Source organism: Nothobranchius furzeri, chromosome 12 (genome assembly GCF_043380555.1).
Source record: "Nothobranchius furzeri strain GRZ-AD chromosome 12, NfurGRZ-RIMD1, whole genome shotgun sequence".
NCBI lineage: Eukaryota > Metazoa > Chordata > Actinopteri > Cyprinodontiformes > Nothobranchiidae > Nothobranchius > Nothobranchius furzeri.
The window spans coordinates 7,674,504-7,699,843 of record NC_091752.1 but is presented as its reverse complement, the minus strand read 5'-3'; the positions used below and the strand labels follow the sequence as shown (position 1 = coordinate 7,699,843).

General features: G+C 41.6%; 1 protein-coding gene and 1 long non-coding RNA gene across 6 annotated transcripts in view; one reads left to right on the top strand and one right to left on the bottom strand.

Moving 5' to 3' along the window:
• The window catches only part of xpo1b (exportin 1 (CRM1 homolog, yeast) b), a 39,617-nt gene that overhangs the window by 12,789 nt on the left and 1,488 nt on the right, over window positions 1–25,340 (top strand). For 2 of the 5 annotated variants that reach the window (XM_015944090.3, XM_070542201.1), the window contains exons 4-21: window positions 2,001–2,073; window positions 4,563–4,624; window positions 8,620–8,664; window positions 12,554–12,735; window positions 12,918–12,966; window positions 13,063–13,182; window positions 13,267–13,395; window positions 13,463–13,621; window positions 13,716–13,913; window positions 14,043–14,181; window positions 16,947–17,128; window positions 19,687–19,843; window positions 19,918–20,081; window positions 20,172–20,306; window positions 21,570–21,753; window positions 24,043–24,149; window positions 24,254–24,448; window positions 25,151–25,319. In XM_015944090.3, coding sequence (XP_015799576.1) covers window positions 2,001–2,073; window positions 4,563–4,624; window positions 8,620–8,664; window positions 12,554–12,735; window positions 12,918–12,966; window positions 13,063–13,182; window positions 13,267–13,395; window positions 13,463–13,621; window positions 13,716–13,913; window positions 14,043–14,181; window positions 16,947–17,128; window positions 19,687–19,843; window positions 19,918–20,081; window positions 20,172–20,306; window positions 21,570–21,753; window positions 24,043–24,149; window positions 24,254–24,448; window positions 25,151–25,319 — 2,449 coding nt within the window. Of the gene's footprint in view, window positions 1–2,000; window positions 2,074–2,698; window positions 2,748–4,562; window positions 4,625–8,619; window positions 8,665–12,553; window positions 12,736–12,917; window positions 12,967–13,062; window positions 13,183–13,266; window positions 13,396–13,462; window positions 13,622–13,715; window positions 13,914–14,042; window positions 14,182–16,946; window positions 17,129–19,686; window positions 19,844–19,917; window positions 20,082–20,171; window positions 20,307–21,569; window positions 21,763–24,042; window positions 24,150–24,253; window positions 24,449–25,150; window positions 25,320–25,340 lie in introns of all 5 variants that reach the window. The other 3 variants (XM_015944088.3, XM_015944089.3, XM_054749927.2) reach the window with 2 other exon arrangements.
• LOC139062047 (uncharacterized) lies at window positions 3,718–7,891 on the bottom strand. The gene is made up of 3 exons (XR_011515641.1): window positions 7,735–7,891; window positions 3,958–4,049; window positions 3,718–3,836 (listed from the first exon to the last, which is right to left on the bottom strand). It is a non-coding gene; the product is annotated as an uncharacterized lncRNA (long non-coding RNA).

Sequence of the window (25,340 nt, the reverse complement as noted above, 5' to 3'; positions counted from 1 at the left end):
CAAAGTAGACACACTTTGTTGATCCAAACACTGCTGATCTCTCAACACAAATGATGGGCAGATTAAACAGCTCATGCAGATGCTTCTCCCACACAACGGGTGTTTGGATCTAACTTCCGCGTTTATTGCTCGGACTGTATCGCAAGATCTCGAAAATCCCGCGCATGCTTGTTTGCTCTCCTCAGGTCTCCGCACCGGAGCGGAGCCGTTGTAGAGCGGGTACCAGTAAAAATTGAGTTCGGAAGCGAGCGGCTGCGGAAGGCGGGGGCGGAGCGGAGCGGAGGTAGTGGAATTTGGGGGTAAGACTGAGATCCTCATCTGTGCCCCAGACAAGCTGGTTCCCAAAGTCAGAGACTCTCTTGGTCAGCTTGCTTCTCACACCAAACCCTCTGTCAGGAATGTTGGTGTGACCTTTGACCCAGCTCTCGCCCTGGATTCTCATGTCAGTTCTCTTGTTCGCTCTTCCTTCTTCCATCTCAGGAACATTGCTAAGCTGAGTCCCATTCTGTCCCGCTCTGAACTTGAGACAGTTTTCCACACCTTCATCTCCTCACGCTTAGACTACTGTAACTCTCTTTTCACGTGTCTGAGCAGAACCTCCCTGAACCGTCTACAGGTGGTTCAGAACGCCTGTGCTCGGCTTCTGACCAAGTCCTCCAAACACACCCACATCACCCCGCTTCTCCTCCAGCTTCACTGGCTGCCAGTCAACTTCAGGGTTCATTTCAAGATCCTGGTTCTGGTCTATAGGGCCTTACACGGACAAGCACCATCTTACATTGGTGATCTTCTTAGTCCCTACACCCCCAGCAGGTCCCTGAGGTCCAGTGATCAAAGCCTACTGGTTGTGCAGCACCAGGCTGAAGACCAAAGGTGACAGATCATCTGCTGCTGTGGCCCCCAGACTCTGGAGCTCTCTCCCCCTGAGCCCAAGATCACTGGACTCAGTGGTCTCCTTTAAAGAGCAGCTGAAAACTCACCTGTTCAGGCTTTTGTATGACCTCACCCTCTCCTTGTTCTGCTCTCCCCACCTATTCCACCTTCCTCAGGATCCACTGATTTCCCTCTTTCCTATTCACTCTCTCTCTTTCTGAACATTTTTTTAATCACAATTGTCTATTTTTGCCCATTTAAAATATATTTTTAACCATTTTCTAAATTATTTTTCATATTTTTTACATTTTTTTGTTTTTGTGAAGCGCCTCGTGATTTTCATCTTGAGAGGCGCTATAGAAATGATACTTTCTTCTTCTGTATGTTTTGGGTTGAGAGTTTTTTGTTCTGTGTTTTTTATTGGTCAGGAGTAAATAATGACTCTAGTATTGAGCTACGCGATAGTCTACAATGAAAGAAAGAAAACTTTTCATTGAAGTTTTCATTGACCCATTTTTTTTCTCTATCGCACCACATGCCTATCAGTTGACGTATATCCTTATTGAATTGTTGTTCAGCTCTCTTTCATAGGTTTTCTGTAAATGTTTGTTTGAAAATGATAATAAATTGTTCTTTTTGTAGCTAAGCTATGACCCTCAAAGTTTTCCCAAAATATTTCAAACTTTTTTTTAAAGAAAGAAATAGTACAAAGTCATTTTCATCACACAACGTATTCCAGGTGACATAGAAAACCTGTGAAATCTTTCATAAATTCATATTGATCAGCAAGCAATCATGACATCATACAGATGTGTCCAGTGTTTAGAAACACTTGATATGAATTCTTCATCATCAATATTTAACTGAAACGTTAGACTAACCCAGACCCTGATTAGTGGGTTAGCGTGTTTAGTCTCTTCCTCACTGGTGTGATACTGAGAAACGGGCAGAAATCAGTTAAGCAGTAAGAAATGGTGCTCAATACAAAAACTACATGAAAACTATAATTCTGTCAGATTTAGAAATAAAAAGCTCAAATTGGTTAATTTAGCTTTGCTTCTATGTTGTTAAAATTAAACAGCACTGTTGATAAATCATGCTAATGCTTTATGTCTTGCCTTTTGCAGTACTATGCTCTACAGATACTGGAAACTGTTATAAAAACAAGGTGGAAGATTCTGCCCCGGAATCAGTGTGAAGGTAAGAGTTGATTTTGTGATGTTCTTTATGACACTATTCAGTTAGCATTAGCATTAACCCTTCTGCTTGCAAGAAGTTTGATTCTGCATTTCAATGGCTGGTCCACCTGCCCCCCCCCCCCCCCCCCCCCCCATTCTGCTGTTTTAAGGCCAACAAAGGGCTCAAACCTGTGTGTGTGTGTGTAAACAGGATGTTTTTTGTGTTTTTGTAGCCGTGGTGAAGTGAGGGGTGAATTGTTAAATGATGTCTCTTTCTGATGGATGTGGATACTGTGCCATGAATTACACCACATTAGTATAACAGGTTTAATAATATAATAAACAGTAAAAATTTAAGTCTCACAAGCTTAATTGTCGCCTAATAGCCAATTTTTTACATTTCAACGTCTTGTCAGTTTTCTGTTGGGACATTCCATAGAAATCACATCTGATGTGATTTTTTTAAAGGATTTCAGAGCAGAACTGTCCGTTTTTGACCTGGGTTCCAGCTTACGAGGGGGAAAATTAGAAATTTAAATTGAAAATCGTTGTCAAATCAGTTGATTCTCCCTCTCTCCATTCTTCTCTAATTTTTCTAAAAATTCATTTTTCCCATTGACCTAAGACTTACCTGCTTCTGACCGTAGATGCCTGAATTTTGTTCAAGTGGCAAATCCAGTGCAGGGCGACCGGCAAGTATGTCTTTTCCCCCTTGTGTCAGAGTACTGCCTCGTTTTCGGCTCCTCTCACCACACCCTAGCGCAGGATTTTCAGTCCAGCTACAGTTGAAAAGCAAAAGCGAGGGAGCTGAAAATAGTGTTAAGATGCTGTGCTCACACTGACAAACTTGACAGAGACAAATCTAAACAAAAACAAGGGGAAATGTAACTCCGACTGAACTGACCAAAACCTTTTGCCCTGCAGAAGTTCAGTTGCAGTTTCAGCCCACATTCATAATTTTAAATTGGTTTTGCAACAGTAGGATCACACTTTTCTTTTTCAGTGTACAGATGTGGGATTAGATAGATAGTTGCAGGTAGTTTGATGCCAGCAGAATGGATGTATGACGGTTACTGAATAATCTGCTCCAGGCTGCTCGTCATGTCAGGATGGCTGTGTCTCAATTCAGGGTCTGCATCCTTCGAAGGACCCAGCTTACTCGGCCGACGTGGGCTGGGTCCTCCGTCGGCCGGGTAGACCGGATGTTAACGGCTGTGAATTTGGACAGGCCTAGCCTTCATGAATTCCCGCCCCTCCCTCGGCGAACGTTCCGTCGCCTAGCAACCGTGGAACCGCTGAGCAGAAGGGAGAAGGAACTTTAAACGATGGAGCTCGAAGTTTTATTTAGCTTTTTAATAATTTCCTTGACTGTTGGAGAGCTAATTCAGAGAAAATACTTTCGGCAAGCTGAGCCTGAGCAAAGATGTGATAATAGTTTTTAATACTTTCTGAGGGTCTTAATTTGACCAAAACCGATTTATCACCTTTTAAGACTTTTCAAGACCCAGCGGATACCCGCCAGTAAACAATTCTCATTTGTAAACAAAAATAAAATTCAAGAGTTTAATGCAGAACTGATTTTATTTAGATATTTCTTTTATATGTACATGTTTAATCTTTATTAACCATTTTTTTCTAGCAAAGTAAAAAGCTGTCAAAGTTCTCCCTTCTCTCCTGGGCCCTCTGCTGCTCTGCCTCCCTCTGCAGCCTCATGTCCTCCCTGATCAGCTCCAGAAGTTGGTCATCGCTGTCACCTTCCCCTGGATGCCCATTTTCTCCAGAAGTCTTAACAAACATGTAAAAAAAGAAACAGGAAGAGAAAAGAGGACAACGGGTTATTCCTTTCATGTTTTCGCAGAAAAAAATAAACTGAACCCAGTTTTTAAAATATGAGATGTTATTGTACCTCCATGCCACAGCCGCCGAATACTTTGCTCCAGTGATCATGTGGTCCATCTCCGCCCTAAGCTTAATAAATTCCCTGGTTTTCTCTTGTACCTAAAATACAAACTTCTATTAAAATCAGGGGGAAACGTAGCGGGAGAAGTACGACACCGAGTGGCCGAACATATGAGCCGAGACCGCAATACAAGCACTTTTACTGTAACATTTCAAACTAAAATAACGTTCATGTGTCACAAAAAGCCCTTAACCTAACAGTTTTCAAGTTTATACTGACATTTATGTGCGCAATCCTCTCCGACAGCTCCCGCTTCGCTGTCCGCCATTGTTTTTAAGTTTTTCTACCGGCCGGCCCACAAGGCATCTTAGGAAATACTACCTATTGAAGGATACACCGGACCTATCCTTCATTCAGGCGAAAAGAAGGCCGCATTTGAAGGAGTCTTCGAATTGGGACAGGCCGAGTCGCGGCACTGTGATGTAACCGGCTGACGAATCCGGCCGACGTAGGATGCAGACCCTGAATTGAGACACAGCCGATGTGTTGATGTCTGTATGTTGTTGGCGAATGCTAACTGTGTTTTTCTGATGCTTCTGTGTTTTTGCCAGGTATAAAAAAGTATGTTGTTGGACTCATTATCAAGACTTCATCAGACGCTTCAAATGTAGAGGTGAGTTCACTCTGAAGTGAAACTTGAATATTTAGGAGTTTTATGGTACTTTGATGTAAACGTTGTATAAATGTCTTTGTTCTGCACTTTGGTCAGCGGTCACACTGTTTTAAAACATTACTTAAATTGGACTGGAACATTTTACTTCAAACGTGCAGCTTTCTCAAAATGCAGTGCTAATTTTGACAAGGTTTTTTAATTTAGTCTTAGTCGTTTGACAAAGTCTTAAATTTTAGCAATGATTTAGTTGTCCATTTTGTTTTAGTCTTGGTTATTCTAGTCGTGTAAAATGTGTATTTTTCACAATATTCAATCGAAAATACCAAAATGAACTCTGACCATTTGAAATTGTGTCTCTATTAATAAAAAATACAAATCTGTATAATGTGTAACATTTGTAAACCTAATGAACACTATCAGAATGTTTAAATAAACTCATGTCTTTGTTCTGTTGATGTTTTATGAGTAGTGTAACGAGGTCTTATGATACTAAAGCGTGTAAATATTCCTCTTTGATATCCCAGCCTGGCCTACCAGACTCATCCTCTGTGTAATTCTGCACAGAGGATGAGTCTGGTGACTCACAGGCAGAGAGGCACATAAGGGGTGGTACTAGTCAGTTCAAAAATAACCAATCAGAAAAAAGACGGAAATGCCAAATGTACCGTGCCACGATGTAGTTTTTTAGCTGTAGTCAAAAATGGCGTCTGGCAATGGCGCAAACATCTTTCTTTAGATGAAAGGCTTGTAGCGCTTCTACTTGTGGTTTTAAAGACATTCAAGTCATTAAGAACAGAAGGAAGAGCCGCAGCGAACTCCGCTTCAGACACCCATGTTTATGACAAGCTCTGTGTTGTGGTGTGTGACGTACGCTGCTCAGCGCTGATTGGCTCGGTTAGAATTCTCAGGGGGTGGGGTTATTTGAATAGGAGAGTTCCCAGACCCTTTCTCTGTGCAGAATTAAACAGAGGAGGAGTCTGGCAGGCCAGGCTACGTTGACTCTGCTGCTGCTATCCTGCTTCAATCAGCATGGCTTCATCAGCTTTAGGTGTCATCAACTGGATACCTGGTATAACTGGTAAACTGTAAAGCATGTATAAGATGTGCGAGAAAGTCCTGCTGTGTGCTGCAGCTATCCTGAGCTAATGACACCAAGTCACCTATAGAACCTTAAATCTGAATCATCAGCACCGTGTCCACCTGCTCTTTCTGTCCCAAGTGAGACAAACACAGGCATGCTTTATGTTGCTAAAGCACCAAATGACCAGGTATGGAGCAGTGACCTTTTTAGATCTGCAGCATCTCTATTGCACTTTGAGCCTCAGAAACATGGATCACGACTTTTCTATGTTGGACCAAGAAAAATTCTAATTTCTTTTTATTCTGTATTAACTTTAAATACTACTCCTGCAATGGGAAATGGGGCTCAATCATATGATTTTCAAAGGATCCAGAATCAGGTGGAAAAAAAATCAAATTTCACCTTATAAAAGAACCAACACGATTTTTAAAATTCATCCTTCGAGAGATTTTAAAACATAATACCAATGTTTTCATTTGAACAAGTTCCTCTACATCAGTATTCTTTGTTTCTGGGACGAATACTTTAACGTCACACAGTTTAGGGCAGGCGGGGATTCAGACGCCATAACATTTGGGATTCGCCTCTTGTCAGTGTGCCCTGAGCAGCTGTGGCTACATCGTAGCTCATCCCCACCAGTGTGTGAATGACTGATTGAGTTGTAAAGCGCTTGGGGGTTCCCGGACTCTAGAAGGCGCTATATCAAATACAGGCCATTTTCATGCTACTGAAGCAAATTCTTAATAAGACTCGTTTGGCAATAAAACACTATTTTGATCATATGTAGGTATTGGCTAGTAGGCTAACGCATCTTCATTTTGGACGAGTTTTAAAGCCGACCTGTTTGTTATAGCTGGTTATGTGTACCTCAGACAGATGGGGGTGCTGTTCTTGCTCTGCAGCTGCTATGGGACCCCTCCCACAAAACAACATTTTCTACCTTTAAAATAGACCTTAGATTGACTTTAATTAGTTGAATTTAGTGATTCACTAAAAAGGTTTTGTTTTGTTAACCTGCTGTTGAGCGAGGAGATGTGAGAGTTGTATTTAAGAAACCAGTTTTCATCTGGGCTCATAAAGCTTTTAAAAAGGCAGAATTCATGAGTTGATCTGAACCGTTTTAAAGGTAGTGGCCAGACCCGGCATTAAAATTGTAGAAATAAGAGTATAACTACACTTTACCATCTATATAAATATGAACTGGGTTCAGTTTTTCATTTTGTTAAGGAATTTAGTCATAAATCATAACAGAAAATCTAAATTCTCCAGGCAGCGAAGAACCGTGTTTTGCATACGTCACTCACACACGTCATACTAGGTAGCTGCTATTGCTAACATGGTAAATCACTGTATTTTGTTTACTATTGTGTTTCTAATTAAAACAGAAAATTGCGTTTACAGCTGCAGCTAAAGGTCTGAGCCATATGTTCGTGTCCCACACGTATTTTTAACTTACATAGGTTTGATCTAAAATAATAACCTACATCTATAAATCCATTTAGAACCGCACCGGTTTCTTCTGCACTCCAGCAGGCGGGTCCTGTTAGCATGACTGCTGCAGCACTAACACACACACACGCACACACACACACACACACACACACACACACACACACATACAATCTAAAAGATGATCCCCATTTTTCAACAATAGATCCTCCTATAGGACCGGTAGAACCTCTGTGTAGCAAACAATAATCTGAGCTAGCAAGTTAGCATCAGGAAGATTTAGTCCGGTAAGCAATCTGTTAAATATTTTCTGATCTCATATCAATAAATACACCCAGCGGTAAAGCTGGCAACACGTTATTTTACTCATCTGTAGATTACTGAATTATACTGGGACAATATGATGGAGCTAATCAGCTGAGAACTTAACTGAAAGCTACCGGTGGAGCACAGACATGAAATATTTAACAAGCTTTAACAAACTGGTTGGTTTTGGTTCAGAAGACGGAACAGAATCCTCCCTGGTGTCCTAATTGGGCCGCGGGTTTTCTGAGTGAAACGGTCCAAAGCATGTCTGCACCTCCGGTTCTGATATCCAGCTGCAGGGCACGGAGTTCAGTTGAACGTCTCCGGTAATCCAATATCTGTTCTCGTCGCAGTATCCCAGAGTAAAAACAAATCTGACCGACCAGCAGAGGCTTCAGAAGCTACATCTGACAGATGACACGTTGTTCTGCTATAACGCTAATGCAGAAACACCGGAGTCGGGCGTTGTTTTCTACAGCTGTTTCAGTAGATCTCCTTGTGAAATGTCACCAGCTGCCCAGGGCTTAGACCGGAAGTTAGTTTCTGTTTTTCCTGCGCCAGTAAAAGACATCAGATTTTCTTGAAATTCTACCCGCGAAAATCCAAAAACATTTTTCATCTAAGGTTTTAATACTTCTTTACACATGCCATTCTAAGGAATTTAGCCTCTGGCCGATATCTTTAGAGGTGGTCCATCTGGAAGTGGATTTTCTCTAACTTCAGCGTTTGCGTTTGAAGTCGTCACCAAATTTGTTTTCAGAGTTTACTCACGTGGTCTTCAGGATGGATCATATCTGACTTAAAAAACAATGAAATACGACATTTTAAAATCACAACCACTCCTCTATGTGTGCGTGCATGTAGTTACATGTGTGTGTGTGTGTGTGAGCCAAAGTTTTAATCATTGTTGGTCATTCACATGTGAGTTTATGACATGATTGTGTATATAGGTTTTTATGGGTTTTACAAATGTGTAATTTGGATGTGTTTTTAGAATTTAGAGATTTTAGTGCCGGCTGCTTCACAATGCTGTCTCGAATTGCCCCTCGGGGACTAATAAAGTTGTCTTGAGTCTTGAGTCTGGTCCAATTCTTCTTTTTTCCACACAGAAACTTAAATGTGATGAATTATTATTTCTTGTGGGGTTTTTTTGTTTTAGAAAGAAAAAGTGTACATTGGGAAGCTGAACATGATCCTTGTTCAGGTAAGTTTCCACAAACAAACATTTTCATTTAATTCTAAAATGATTTATTGGCCATGTCCCCTGTCCTGTCATCAGACTAGAGTGTTTGGCTTTTCCTCCAGCTTGTCTTCTGCAGATGTGGTCTCCTTGTAGCATTTATTCACACTTTAAAATAAAGAACAGTCTTGATTTTGGCTCCTCCATGTGAGTTATCCAGCAGTTACATGTTTAAAGCTAATCACAACGTTCAAAGGTGAACGGGATCTAAACTGATTTGGGAAAACAGCTTTTCAACTTTTAGATCAGAACCGTAAACCTGAACACACACAGCTAGCATTAGCATCAATAAAATAATGCTTCCACATGGAAACACATCAGAATTTACAGAAAATGCAACATTCTATACCTTTATCAGAATAAAAATATATTTGTGACAAGGTTCAACCCCATGCCACCATGTTTGTTTCATCATGTGACAAATATCTACCTAAAATGCATTTATGTAAAAGAGCATCACCAAAAAGTATAATTCTGTTCAGCAGTCAAGCTCAGGGTTGCAAGGAGCTGATAACCATAATTTATTTGTGTTTTTCTACAAAAGAACTTGTGTCTTGTTCAGACCTCAGACATCTAGCTAGTTGGAATAAACATGCTCCTCATAGAAGGCAGCTTAATCCTCTGTCCGCAAAAAGACCCAGCTGTCACCCGAGCTGGGAGGAGCGTTTAAAACCCCCGAGTTCTCCTAATATCACACATTTTACCAGACTCACTGAAAAGGGCAACAAAAGGTTTGGATGAAGAAATTAGGGCTGCAACAAACGATTATTTGGATAATCGATTAATCGGATGGGGTCTCGACTCGATTAATCGGATTGCATGGGGAAATTTTTTAAAACTGCTAGGGAAATGTTTTTTCTCTCCTTCCTTCACTTTATTAAACACAATGTTATTAGAGAACAGTTCAGTAGCAGAAAAACAACATGCTATCATCTAAAATGTCTTACAGCTTCAGATAAGTTGCATTGCAATGCAAAAATGTAAGCATATCAACATGCATAGCAAGTAAGGATGTGTTGACTCCACCCATCCCCTTCCATGTGTACCATGCAGTTTGCCAGACAACACCTCTTTCTGCCTCATTTAAAAAAAAAAAGAATAACTAGAAATGAAGCCCTCAGAATACTTTGGAAGGGGATGAGCAAGGGAGGATAAGGTGTATAGACAGAGACCCTAAGCTACACCTATTTGTGACCTAAAATGCTTGGTCTAAGTTAAACAGCTTAAGGGCAATTCTCATCTGTCTTTTTTGATCTCATCTGTAGACATGTATTATAATTGGGGGTGTCAAACGACTAATTTTTAATTGTAATTAAACGTAGGCTGCAAATTAATCAAAATCACTATTTCCAAAAATGACTGAAAAAATACCTAATAAAACAACAAAACATAAAAGGATGCCGCTCTCCTTGTGATGATGCCCTGGGCAACCGCCATAAAGTCACATCAAGAAATGCTGCTGATCGTTCCAATGATCCCAAATTCCATTTCCAAAACAACACCAACAACTGAACATTGTAAATAGACTGACATGAGGCCACATGAAAGCAACTGAACCCAAAAATACATTAACCAGTATATAACTGCGCACTCACACAACACGCCTGCAGCAACAGTTAGGACTCCTCCCTCCCTTTTAAAAGCGTTTTCGCTTCCGAGGACATTGTGGTTGTAAAACCACATGTTACTAGTCTGGCCGCTGTGTGATCAACCAGTTCCTGCGGGAATGTGACTGCGGAACCAGTTTGCAGCAGCGCAAGTCTACGGGAAGACCCCCCTCCCCCCTTATCTAATAAGCGTTGCGCTTACAATTTTATAGACTTTTTTTTCTAGCTTGGGGCATGTCTAGCCTGTGTAATAATCTGGGGCTTGGGTGAATCACTTTTGAAAAGTTTTTAACATACCCGGACACTGAGCTCTCTCCCTCCTCGCTGAAGATTCTGACATGCTTGCGTTTTAAGATGCTGCATCATCACCGTTGTACTCCCGTGCCATGCTAAGTCTGACCTACAAACGTTGCAGGTAACGAATGTCTTCGCCTCATTTAACTGAAAATGCTCCCAAACTTTAGAAGTTTTTACTTTTTTGGGTCTCGCTGCTTCTGCCATGTTCCTCTTCCAAACACCTGCCGACTCCCTCGCGCTGATCTGACTTGCTCCGGTCTGCGCGCGCACAGGGGGGGCTTTTGGAAGACTTGTGCGACACAACGAATCGATGATGCAATTCATTGCCAACGCTTGTAATCGATTTTTATCAATTCGTTGTTGCAGCCCTAGAAGAAATCATCCCCGACAGCAGAAGATGCTGAAGGAGTGTGAAGATGTGACTTAAGCAGCTGCTATAGCAGAATATGAGAAAAGTGTCTTCGTGTTAGCGTTTAGGTATTTTAGATTATGGTGAACTTTAGGGATGGGTACCGATTTCGGTACTTTTTAAGGTACCGACCGAATTCCATAGTACCGACCGAGCACCGATTCACGTCATTTCAAACGGTGCCTCGTTTCGGTACCCGTCCTTCATAACGAGAACTTGCCAAGACAGCTGCGCATGTGCAAGAGCGTTATGTCGTCGGTCCCGGCGAGCAAGTTGTAAACAGAGCAGCATGGTAGAAAGAACGCACGCTTACGCTTAGGTCCCCTTCAGTAAATGTGATGGGTAACTGGGTGATGATGAAACCAGCGACAGACAACGATCTAAGTGAGACATCCTCATCTTAATCTGCTCCGGTAGGTAAATAAAATGTTACCTTGATATGTTAGCTTCCGTTTTGCTAATGGTGCGTTCGCTTTCTCCTCGGAACTCCGAATTTCCGACTAGAAGAACATGAACGCGCTCTAAAGTTTGGCTTCACTTTACTAAATGCGACGGGTGATTGGGTGAAGATGAAACCAGCGACATCGATCTAAGTGTGAGGCATCATCGTTTTAATCTGCTCCAGCAGTTAAATAAACTGTTAAAGATAGTTAGCTTGATATGTTAGCTTCCATTGCTACCATTGTTATCATCTAATGGTGCGTTCGCTTTCTCCTCGGAAATTCTAACTTCCCAGTAGGAAAAATCAAATGAAAAAAGACGGCAAAAGGAATGAAGATACACAGTAAATTTAGTTCACAGTAAAGATGTTTGCTTCAGTTTAATTATTAGCTTATAAAACTACAAGGACGATGTTAAAATACAAACAGTTGTATGTTATTTATCGTGATATTTATCAAATATTGTTATGTATTGAGAAAAATATATATTTAATTATAAATGAGAATTAACATAATAAACACTCAAAAGTGTCGAAAATTAGTACCGGATCGATTCAAATGTCAAAGGTACCCATCCCTAGTGAACTTATTTACAACTTGTGTAAATATATTACACACAGTTTAGTGAATCCATACATTAAAACTCTTTTTAAAACCCATTTTAACACACAAGTTCAGAGGAAAACTCATTTCTGCTTAATCCTTTGTGTGGATACAACTGATACTACTACATGCTAACAGAAAGAAACGCACGCTAGCCAAGACTTTATTTTATTTTATTATGGGTGCTTGAAAGTGAAGACTTCTGACTTCCCTACCTATTTGTGGACCACATGGGGGTTGTTTTTGAATGTTCAGAGATTAAAAACAGACACGTAGAGACGACAGTCTTATGCATTTAATATACCTGGTTACATATTTTAATGACGTCTAGTGTTTAGAATCTAATAATGTAAGAGATTAAACATGTAAAACTAAAAGTAGAACAATAATTACAAAATCCTGATAAATAAATGAAGTAACCTTTATTATTGGATGCTTTAGAATGCCCTTACAGCTCCATGGGTCAGACAAAATAACGCACTTGTTTCTGTTTCCAGATCCTGAAGCAGGAGTGGCCTAAGCACTGGCCCACTTTCATCAGTGACATCGTCGGGGCCAGCCGCACCAGTGAGAGTCTTTGTCAGAACAACATGATCATTCTGAAGCTGCTGAGTGAGGAGGTCTTTGACTTCTCCAGTGGCCAGATGACCCAAGTCAAAGCCAAACACCTGAAAGACAGGTGAGCATCGGCACAGAGCAGTGGAAAACAAACGTTTCAGGAAAATGTCCTCGTTGTTCTGTCTGAGACATTTTATTTTAGTTTGAGCCTGAAGGATCCTGATTACTTCAGATCATTTAATCAGAGAGGTTTCATCACCAACGTCAAAGCTCTAACGTTTTATTTATTTTTGTTTCTTCCAGCATGTGCAATGAATTCTCCCAGATATTCCAGCTCTGTCAGTTTGTTATGGTAGGTTATTGTCCGTTTTTCGTTTTCCATCATTGATGTGAGACTGATGCTCCTCTTAAGCGCTAGTGTGTTTGATACACTTGCTTGTTTTTAAAGGAAAATTCCCAGAATGCCCCGCTGGTGCATGCCACCTTGGAGACTCTTCTGCGTTTCCTCAACTGGATTCCACTCGGATATATTTTTGAGACCAAGCTGATCAGCACCCTGGTGTATAAGGTGTGTGCGTGTACGATCACACACACCGTTGGTCTGTTTCTGTGCTTTTTGACCCAAACTAAAACACGTTTGAACCCTCCTCAGTTCTTGAACGTGCCGATGTTCCGTAACGTGACTCTGAAGTGCCTGACTGAGATCGCTGGCGTGAGTGTGAGCCAGTATGAGGAGCAGTTTGTTACCCTCTTCACTCTGACCATGTGCCAGCTCAAACAGGTCAGCTGGAGCAGGTTTGATATTTCCCTCTCGGATCAGAGTTCTGACCCGGTCCGTTTTTCTTCAGATGCTGCCCCTGAACACCAACATCCGGCTGGCTTATGCAAATGGGAAGGACGACGAGCAGAACTTCATTCAGAACCTCAGTCTGTTCCTCTGTACGTTCCTTAAAGAACATGGACAGCTGATCGAGAAGAGGCTCAACCTCCGAGAGACGCTGATGGAGGTAAAAGCCGGAGATGAGCAGTGTTTCCTTCAGTCCAACAGATCAGTGTTGATATTTTCTCACTGTGTGATTGTTCCTCTCGGTGCCAATTCAGGCCCTCCACTACATGCTCCTGGTGTCGGAGGTGGAAGAGACTGAGATCTTTAAAATCTGTCTGGAGTATTGGAACTACCTGGCTGCTGAACTCTACAGAGAGAGTCCGTTCTCCTCATCCACGTCTCCTCTGCTCTCTAGTAACCAGCACTTCGATGTACCGCCGCGCAGACAACTCTACCTTCCTGTTCTCTCCAAGGTATTGTTCTGTCAGACCTAAGCTCTACTACTGCCACCTTTAGTCCTAATAATGTGTTTTCATTATTGTGATAGCAAGTGCTAGTGAAGGAGAGGCTTTATTCTGACTGAACCTTTTGGATTATTATAGGTGCGTCTGCTCATGGTGAGTCGAATGGCCAAGCCGGAGGAGGTCCTGGTGGTGGAGAATGACCAGGGGGAGGTTGTCAGAGAGTTTATGAAGGACACGGATTCCATCAACCTCTACAAGAACATGAGAGAAACCCTCGGTACGGCTGCATGAATGAGCTTGTGTTTATTTCTGCTACGCTTGCCCAGGAGGCCAAATCGGTCATTCAGTGTTTTACACAAACCTGTTTTATGCATGCACTGGGAGGGGGACATATCCTATCATTCATAATACCAGTATATTCTTGTTGCCCGGGCAAAAAACATGTCATGTTATGCTAATTGTGTGGCCTAAATGCATCCACTACACACGTGGGTCAGGCAATGTGGTGTTATTAAAGATGTGAAGGTAGAATCTGGCAGCATTCACTCACATCGGCGAGTAGTAAAGTTGCAGGGTAGATTTTAAGGTATTTTGGCCACTGCAGGCCCCTGTACCCACTATCTAGTTGTTAGGGATGTTAATCTTACCAGTCAAGATTCAATTCCATTCCGATTTTCGGGGTGACGATTCAATTCAACTCTTTCTTACGAAGAGAATTGATTTTTCAATCAATTCTCTTCGTAACAAAGTGTCCACTAGAGTGTGAGTGTGTGTGGTTTGAAGAAGCGGGTAAAAAAGAATACGATGTGTAAACATTTTAATTTAATAAACAGGTTTTATAACATGCAGTAGCATATATTCACATAAACCAGTAAACTTCTCTGCTGTGTGGTGGAGTAGCTAATGCTAATGGTTAGCGTCTACTAGCTGAGACGTTCTCTGCTGTTTCCTGGATGCTAAACCAACAACAGCCTTCCCCGTTGTGAGTCCAGATGGGTGAGTCCATGAATGTTAGTGACGGTGTGACGTAGATCTGTCAGGATTTTCTAATCCTGGAGTTTCACCGTCTGTTTTCTATCAGAAGCTACTGTTTGAGACATGTGTAGGAAATAGGGTTGTCACGATACTAAAATTTCAAACTCGATTCGATACTTGAAAAAATACTCGGTACTCGATTCCGATACTTTTTAAAAACACCCATTTATCGAACAAGTTTATTCAAAAAATAACATTCCTCAATTTATATTACAAAAATTAAATGTTAAGAATTAAGTGTGTAAAGTGCTTAAACCTTTCAAGTATCAGCATTTTTTAAAACGTGCATACAAAAACTGGTGAAAGTTAACACTTAAAATCATGAATTGTCTCACTATATATACACTATTTGCAGAGTGATGCTTTGCTACTTAAACTCTGTTTAAGGTGCATTTTTGTTATAAGATGTAATGCCATATGTTTTGTTCTGTACTTTTGAACAACTCTGTTGGTCAATAAAGGGAGAAAACGAATTTCTCCACAGTAGGACTGTCAGCTCCGCAAGGGACAGACACGCACGGATTGACGGAAGCGTTTTGCTCTTTTACTTCTCCGTCTCCTGGAGAGTGTTGCAAAGCAATTGCCCTGCAGGACAACAGAGGGCGTAGCGCTGTTCTGTGGTATCCTGTCATGCATCGGTCCAAGATCGTGTGTTTATATTGTGTTTTTTGTGTATATAGGAGACTTTTAACACGGACATATTTGTCTCTCATTCTCCCACCCCTTCATGCGCTTCCCACCTCTAAACCCACGTTTCCTGTCATTTCCGTCCACAAATAAAATGCTTGCTGCGCATCGTTTCACTCGTCCAGTCACGGGGGAATTAAACGTTCATATTTTTAGAGTTTTTTCGCGAGGTATTCTTCAAGCTTCTCCGTGTCTGCCGCTAGTTATCCTCGGCTCTCTTTGCAATGGCGGCGCTGTAAACAACAGCGGCATCCTGACCAATCACAAGCTTGCGTAATCCGTCTCGTTCGACGGATGTTTAAAAAAGTGGGCTCGACTCCGTACGTACTTGCGTGCCCTACGCAGGGACAGATAATGGCGTTGCGTGTTTCCGCACTGACGCAGACGGAGAAGCATAAATCAGGCTTAAGGTACATCTACCGGTAATCTTAATAAAAACAGACTGGCGCACGGCAGTGACGTCATTAAAAGCGCAGGTTAGATTAGCCGCAGCTAGTCTGTTTACGCCTAGAAATCCCAGACCAGACCCGCTCCAAACGAACAGGGGAATCACGTTAATGATTCCTAACAAAACCTTTCGACATGAAGATGTTTTGGTGCAGATAATGTCTTATTTCGAGGCTGCACCATGGGTGCCCGTCCGCACCCGTTATATGGATATACGCTGACGGCGATTCGGCGATGGACCTACGGTAAATACCCCCGGGGAATCCAAGTAGCACCAAAGTTGTCAGCGTGAGTAAACAAACGTACTGCATGCTAGAAATTAAGTCCGGGTTGCAATAAACGGGAGTTTCCTTTAAGCACATAAGCGTGAATATACAACTACGTGTCGGACTTGGTATGCTAATCAAGTTGGGCTGTGAAGCGTCTCCCAAATTCGCTGTTTATGTTTTTGTTTATTTATTTGGCAGACAAAACTTGGATCGGAGACAACTCGCGTGGGAAACTGCTATGTAGCCATGCGGCGTCTTCTTCTGTTTGTCTGGGAGGCGGAGGATGCTTTACGGCATCTGGCTGTCGTGCGTGTCGGTGTACTTGAAGAAGGCTGTGTATAATAGTCCATAATATCGATACCACAGGGATGGAATATCTCATTTAGATACCACTTTTAGTATCGATTTATATCTGGGTATCGATTTTTTTGACAACACTAGTAGGAAACTATTTCATGTTCAGCCTGCATGAAGCACTTAGAGTGACCTATTAGAATCAGACATAATCATTAAAAAGCTTGGCGTTCCACACCTTTAATCTTGACTGCTGTAACCCCTTGGAAGTGATCCTGGGATCACATGAATGCTTCTGTTTGTTCTGTAGTGTACCTGACTCACCTGGACTATGCTGACACGGAGCGCATCATGACAGAGAAGCTTCACAACCAGGTGAACGGTACCGAGTGGTCGTGGAAGAACCTCAACACATTGTGCTGGGCTATCGGCTCCATCAGTGGGGCAATGCATGAGGAGGACGAGAAGAGGTTTCTGGTCACCGTCATTAAGGTGATCACTCTATAAACCACTAGTTTATTTCAGTTTTGGCTCCAAACACAAAATTATCATCAGCTATGAGCTACAAGCATGAAAATAACTGTAGAAAAAATTTATGTAACAATTATGAAATAGTTTGAGTTAATTTATGAAAAGTTTTTTTTTTAATAAACAATATTTAAATCCCTGCTATAAGACATTTGTGTAAAAAAACACATGAATGTTTGATTCAACAATTTACGGCACATTTGCTTTAATCTGATGCGACTTTAATGTAACCCAACGTTTAGGGCTGCAACTAACGATTATTTTCATAATCGATTAATCTGTCGATTATTTTTTCGATTAATCGGTTTATTATTGTTTAGCCTATACAGGTGATGAATACATTTCAGTTAAGAAAAAGAAAAACATAAGAGAATTGTGCAGTTGACTGCAATCTATTTCATTGGACATGAACACAGTCAGCGGTGTAAAATGAGCTAAACAGTGCAAAATATCAGTCCAGAATAATTTTTTGGCATCAAAATATAGGAGGTAAATTCCATAAAAAATAATGTAGAATCTAGAATAGAGTTTGTAAGTGGTATGCATTGCTGGGGGGTGAGTGTCTTGTTCCCCATGTAGTTGTCCATCGTTGCTGTTTTTTTCTGCATAAGAAACACAAATTGACTGACATAAGTACACATATAAAATAAAGCAGCACACACACTACAACACTAAATCAATATTATATTATTTGAATTAATTAACAATATACAGTGATAATTTATTTTGACAGAAATGTGTTGTGAGGCGTTTTACAGTGTTAGATAGTAAAACAGCCTTTTAATAGTAAAAAAAAATGACTTTCTGAATTTCTCCTGTATTTAAAAATTGAAAGCGTACAACTATGCCGCGTTATATTCACCTGGACACAGCTCGTCTGTATATTTTTCTCCGCGGAGTTGTCCTTTTTTGAATGAGGAATATAGTTATGGGTTTGTGCCGTTTTTCTCTTTAACAAGAACATTCTTATAAACAGACGTGCTAAATTTGGCAAGCGCACGATACACAACACGGAGATTCACGATTGCATTTAGTCAATCAGAAGTAGAACACCGTAAACTGACGCGGCAAAAAAACATGTTTAACATCCACTATAACAAACTCGGCTAACACTAAGTCCCAAATTTGATCTGCGTGTAGTGATGGACCACTGTATTTAGCTTGTTTATTTTCTGTTACTTACCGGGCTGCTCTTCCTCTGCTGCATCAGCCCCCACATGTTTTCGTCTCAAATGTTCACTTAGGGACGTCGTGCTTCCGTGCCATGCTAGATGGTTTTTGCATATTTTGCAGGTCACCCGTCTTTTCATGGCATCTAGAGTGAAGTGCTCCCATACTCGTGCGGTTGTTGTCCGGGGTTTCTCTTCAGTTTTGTCGCTTCCATTTTGCTCCTGTATTTCTTGTTCCGCCATCTCTCACAGCAAGATGAGCGTCAGTAACGTGCTACGTCATGAAAACCGAGGGCACTTATTGGCTCGTTTCTTCTTCTACGGCTCCACTGGTAAATCAGTGGCTCATTACTGCCACACACTGGCGCCAAATTTAACAGATTGTAACCGATGTCAGATTGTGTTAAAAATAGACTTTATGCGGTAAAATGTGATTATTAAACAACTAATCGATGACTAAAAAAGTTAACTATTTTAATAATCGATTATAATCGATTAAATCGATTAGTTGTTTCAGCTCTACCAACGTTTTTGGTCAGTGGAGAAAAGCCACACATACATGAGAATGGCTAACTCCATGCAGAAAGACTCAAGGTGAGATTCAAACTTGCAATCTTCTTGCTGCAAGGCAACAGTGCTCCCATTTGCACCATCGTGCTGCACTAGGGCTGTGCGATCTAGAAAAAAGCTGTTAAAAAAATAGCATATTGATCGATATCAATTATTGAAAACTATAAAAAATGTAGAAAATATGTTTTAAGTGCAGCCCTGGCCAGATGGCCATCACGTCATGATAAACAAGTTGGCTGCGTTGCCAGACTTGTTTTTTATTGGCTTTCTGTAGCAAGCCACCGTTTGTTTTTGTCAGACTTGTAAGAATGAAAATATTGCCACACTGGTGAAGTACCGTCCTCTCCTTGCTGCAACATCGTGTTTACGTCACACTGCTGTGTAGGTTTGAGAGGGGAGGGCTTGTTGACGGAGCGTGCTTGGGTCTGTGGTTTTGATTGGCTGGGTGTCAGTAATAACTCTAGTATGAAGCTTCCCAATAGGCCATAATGGAAAAAGGAAACTTTTATTGAAGTTTTTATTGATACATTTTTTTTCTATTGAATCACTTGTCTATTGATCGATATCGTTATTGAATTATTGTCCAGTCCTATGCTGCACTAATTAATCATTTATCATTCGTGTTAAATAATCTTTGTTCTGTGATGGAGCAGGTCCAGAGCCGAGTGTCTCAGACTAAACTTTTCTCCTGTCGGTCAGAATTTTGTGATGGATAAATGTGATGTTGACGGTAGGGAGCTCCTCTCTGCAGCTGAATAATCTTCTGTTTTGTTTGATATGAAGGATCTTCTGGGTCTGTGTGAGCAGAAACGAGGGAAGGACAACAAAGCCATCATTGCATCAAACATCATGTACATCGTTGGCCAGTACCCGCGCTTCCTCAGAGCCCACTGGAAGTTCCTCAAAACAGTTGTCAACAAACTCTTTGAATTCATGCACGGTAAACATTTGTGCTTGCTCGGTCAGCTGGGGAAAAACTAGCAGCTTGATTATAAAGTTGTGTTTCTGCCTCAGAGACCCACGATGGTGTCCAGGACATGGCGTGTGACACGTTTATCAAGATCGCTCAGAAGTGCAGACGCCACTTCATCCAGGTGCAGGTGGGAGAGGTGATGCCCTTTATCGATGAGATCCTGAACAACATCAACACCATCATCTGTGACCTCCAGCCCCAACAGGTCGGCATGCAGCCGATGATGCGCCTTCACATGACATCACAACAGACCCAGGGTCGGCTTGTCACGCTTTTTTATTCTGTTTTTGCACAGGTGCACACGTTCTATGAAGCAGTGGGTTATATGATCGGAGCGCAGACGGACCAGGCTGTTCAGGAACACCTCATAGAAAAATACATGCTGCTGCCTAATCAGGTGTGGGACAGCATCATTCAGCAGGCCACCAAGGTGAGAGTGCCGAACGCAGCCAGCGTGACTTTTTTTCAGACACAAACACTGTGGTAATGGGATGTAATAATATCTCGTACAGCGAGATCTCGCGATATTACAAATCCTCAATATTTCTCGTTGAGGCAATTTCTATCTCGCGAGTGCTAGTCGGTTGCGGTTAGCATGGCTTCAGCAGGCGAAGTTAGCATTGAAGATGCTCCGAATACATTTAAATCATTTGTTTGACAGCATTTTGGATTTCCAAGGACTACCGATGGAGTGACTGGCAAGACACAAACAATATGTAGGCACTGCAAGAACATATTACCTTACACCGCGGCTAACACTAGCAATATGCAACGACACCTTCAGAACCATCACAGCGCCGCAGCTGCACCCGTGAAGACATTACCGAAGGGACAGACGATGCTAAAAAATGCTTTTGTTCCTCAGCTCCCACCTTCATGTGCTAAAGCTGCAGCAATAACAAGAGACATTGGCATTTTTATTGCAACTGATATGAGGCTATTTTCTGTCGTGGAAAGTCCGGGATTTAAGAAACTTAACATTGGAACCAAAGTACAACATTCCATCACGTGTGCATTTTTCACGCACAGTAATTCCTAATCTCTACGAGGAGTGCAAGTCCAAAGTAGTTCAGATCCTGAAGGAGGTAAAGACTGTTAAGCTACATCACAGTCACGGCACACACCGACAGCAACTGGGAAATGATAAATGCAGTACTGCAGACTCGACCAATCTTTGAATCCCACACAGGGGTAAACATTGCTGAAGTTTTACTTGAAGTAGTCTCTGACTGGGAGCTTAAAGGACCAAACCATGGCGTTGCTATCGTGACTGATAATGCACGTAATATGGAAGTAGCTGCACGTGAAGCAGGGTTGGTGCTGCATTTAAAGTGTTTTGCTTACACTATAAACTTAGCTACTCAAGCTGGCTCCAGAGCATAGAAGAATAGAAGCAAAGAAATTTAAAAATAAAGAAAAAAGATAAAGATAATATTTTACTTAAGTGTTATTTATGTTCAGTTTTTGGAAAGTTTGGTTTGATTCTCATTGTTCGAGAAGCTAGAAACCTATGCACATCTGAAAAATTGATCAGTGGAAAAGTTTCTAAGTTCACAATAAAGAATTATTTCCTGCATAAGTTTGAAAAATTTCTTTTAAACTGTTGTTAAAATCTTGTATCGTCTCGAGCCGTCTCGTGAGAATTATGTATCGTTACACCCCTAGTGGTAACCGCTAATCTGCTCTGCCTCAGAACGTGGACATTCTAAAGGACCCAGAAACGGTCAAACAGCTTGGCAGCATCCTGAAGACCAACGTCAGAGCCTGCAAGGCCGTGGGACACCCTTTTGTCATCCAGCTGGGACGGATCTACCTGGACATGCTCAATGTCTACAAGTGCCTCAGCGAAAACATCTCTGCTGCCATTCAGACAAATGGTAAGTTCTGTAAGTCTCTGTTTCATACTTCCTCTTTTCAAAATAAGTCTGATTCACATCATGCTCTGGAGGTCAGAGGCGTAAAATCATCTTTATCACACAAACCTGGACCAGGGTTGCAACAATTATAAATGTTGGTGGTACAATTACAGTCTGAAAAATAATCATGGTTTCACAATTACCGCGATTATTTTACATGAATTGATTTCACATTTGTATTAACATATATAAATCACACAAAGACCCTATGAAGTAATAGTAAAGTGCACGATTACAGTCTATAAAGGTTTTAAACCCCTGAATATCTATTGCTCATTTTCAAAGGTTTTGCTTAGAAAAGTCATTTGTGAAATTAAATTAATATTTAAATTACAGTTTAAAACTTTTGAAATACCTTGATCACTTGTTTAATCAATAAACTTGCAGTGGTCTTTAGTAGGAATGAATACCATGTAAGTTGAACTTTTTGGGGGGGGGGGGGGGGGGGGGGGGCACCATTTTCAGGACTTAAGCCTGATTCATGCTTCTCCGTCTGCGTAGGGCCCCGGCAGGCTCGCAAGTACGGACGGAGTCGAGCTCTCTTTTCTAAACATCCGTCAGTCGAGACGGACAACGCAAGCTTGTGATTGGTCAGGACGCCGCTGTTGTTTACAGCGCCGCCATTGCGCCCTCAAAAACATAAAGAGAGCCGAGGATAACTAGCTGCAGACACGGAGAAGCTTGAAGAATACCTCACGAAAAAAACTCTAAAAATATGAACTTTTAATTCCCCGTGACTGGAGGCGTGAAAAGATGTGCAGCAAGCGTTTTATTTGTGGACGGAAATGACAGGAAACGTGGGTTTAGAGGTGGAGAGCGCATGAAGAGGTGGAGGAGAATGAGAGACTAATATGTCCGTGTTAAAAATTCTCTTATATACACAATAAACACAATATAAACACACTATCTTGGACAGATACATGACAGGATACCACAGAACAGCGCTACGCCCTCTGTTGTCCTGCCGGGCAATTGCTTTGCAACACTCTCCAGGAGACGGAGAAGTATGAGAGCAAAATGCTTCCGTCAATCCATGCATGTCTGTCCCTTGCGGAGCTGACGGAGAAGCATGAACCAGGCTTTAGAAGTGAGCCACATCACCCCTGAGCTTCAGACAGCAGGTTTTGGAGTCTTATTTCCTGATATGTGGACATCTCTCCTCTGATTGGCTAACAGCAACACGACTACCACTGACTGTCTGCTCTGCAACGTTGATGTTTTATCTCAAGCTTGGAGGAGTTCTGCTGTGTGGTGGAGTTGCTAATGCTAACAGTTAGCTTCTACTAGCTGAGACGTTCTCTGCTGTTTCCTGGAAGCTAAATCAACAACAGCCTTCCCCGTCAAGAGTCCAGATGGGTGAATCCATGAATGCTAAGTGACGGTGTGACATAGATCTGTCAGGCTTTTCTGGTCCTAGAGTTTCACCGTCTGTTTTCTATCAGAAGCTAATGCAGGAGATAGCTGTAGGAGACTATTTTCATGTTCAGTCTGCATGAAAAACTCGGGGTTACCCATTAGAATCAGAAATTACTACTAGTGCAGTTATAAAAATCCTTAAATGTAATTTTTACGTGTTCATATATATATTTTTTTATTTCATCAGTAAGAATATTTTGACATGAATAATATTGTTATGTAGAACAGTAATTACAGAGAGGTGTAGTTGATTAACTCATTCACTGCCAGCCGCTTCCTGATCGGTAAAGCCCTTCGCTGCCAGAGTTTTTACGGTTTCTTTTCAGAGTCACAGCGCTCTATGATGATGTCAACACCAAAACAAAGAGTAGACTCACCTCTTACATCAGGAAGACTCCACGTGTTTCGAGCGTTATCCGTTCTTCCATAATCCGTTGTTGAATTGTGATCGGCGGAAGCTTTTCCGGTTCGCGCCTCACTTTTTTTTTACAGCAGCGGCCCAAAACGATTTCCTAACACATGGATGTTCTGCTTCCTCATCACGTGACGTGTGATGTATGCGGATGAAGATCGGTTTTAGAGCTGAGATGTTTGTTCTCACGGTGTTGGGGCTCGTTCCGATGCCCACATAGTAAAAAATGCAAATGACGACTTTGGTCAGGACCCATTTGCATAAGTTGTCATTCAACTAGGGCAAAGTTGAGACTTGGAACTGCAGCATTTCACACCGTGGTTAATGGTCAAACCGGTTAATCCCTGAACCCCTACTCTGGATTAGAGCAGAACCTGAGGAACATGTAGAAAAAAACCTTTTCTGTGCTTCTGTTGTTGCAGGTGAGATGGTGACGAAACAACCGCTGATTCGGAGCATGAGGACAGTGAAGCGAGAGACTCTAAAATTGATCTCAGGGTGGGTCAGCAGATCCAACGACCCACAGATGGTGAGACCTGGTTCCCCCTTTGGCTGTAATTTAATCAATCATACGATTTTACACAGAAGGTTTGAAATAAATGATGAAAACTTGTTCATTCTTCTGTTTTCCAGGTCGGAGAGAACTTTGTTCCTCCTCTACTGGACGCTGTCCTCATAGACTACCAGCGTAACGTCCCCGCAGCACGTGAGCCTGAGGTACTCAGCACCATGGCAACCATCGTCAACAAGCTGGGAGGTCACATCACCAGCGAGATCCCCCAGATCTTTGATGCTGTGTTTGAGTGCACCCTAAACATGATCAACAAGGTGAGTCAGATTAGCTTTTCAAGGTTTTTTAATCGTCTCACTGAGCTGCAAAACCATTTTTATCAGGAAGTTTCACATCCGACTGGGTCACATGTCCCGTTTTGATATTGTTATCGGAAGTAATTCGATATCAGCCCAAAAACACTATCAGATTATATCGGATTGCATCAGAAATCTCTGATATAAGCAGTCCATTAAGGTTCTCATTTTTGCAACCAATGGTTAAAAAAAGTCTTCTTTTTTTTCACACTTACTGTTATTGGCGCTTGTTCTCTGAGAAGAGTAATATCACTTCAAGCAATTCCACTCTACTAAACAGGTGAAAGTATGAATAATTTGTTCTGAAATCATATCGAATTGATATCGGTATCGGCCAGTACTGAAGGCTGCAATATCGGTATCGTACTGGAAGTGAAAAGGTTGTATCGGGACATCCCTAGTCACGTGCTCAGATGAGTCCGAGTGTTTATGATGTCATGTTTTCTTTATGATGTCATGTTTTCATGATTAACCCGTAGAGGAAATGTTTTGTAGCATGTTTAAAGTCTGGTAACTTTTTTTTTTATCTAGTTTTTCTTTCCCATTTCAGTTTAACCTGAATAACATTTACATCAACCTCAAACTAATTGTTTTAAATTACATAATTTTAAATCTCTTAAAACAAGTCAAGCTGGCAAAATAACCTTTTTTCCCCCCGGCTAGAACTTTGAGGAATTTCCAGAGCACAGGACCCATTTCTTTTACCTTTTGCAAGCTGTGAACTCCCACTGCTTCCCGGCGTTCCTCGCCATCCCCCCAGCCCAGTTTAAACTGGTGCTGGACTCCATCATCTGGGCCTTCAAACACACCATGAGGAACGTCGCTGACACCGGTACAGTGGCGCAAACACGTT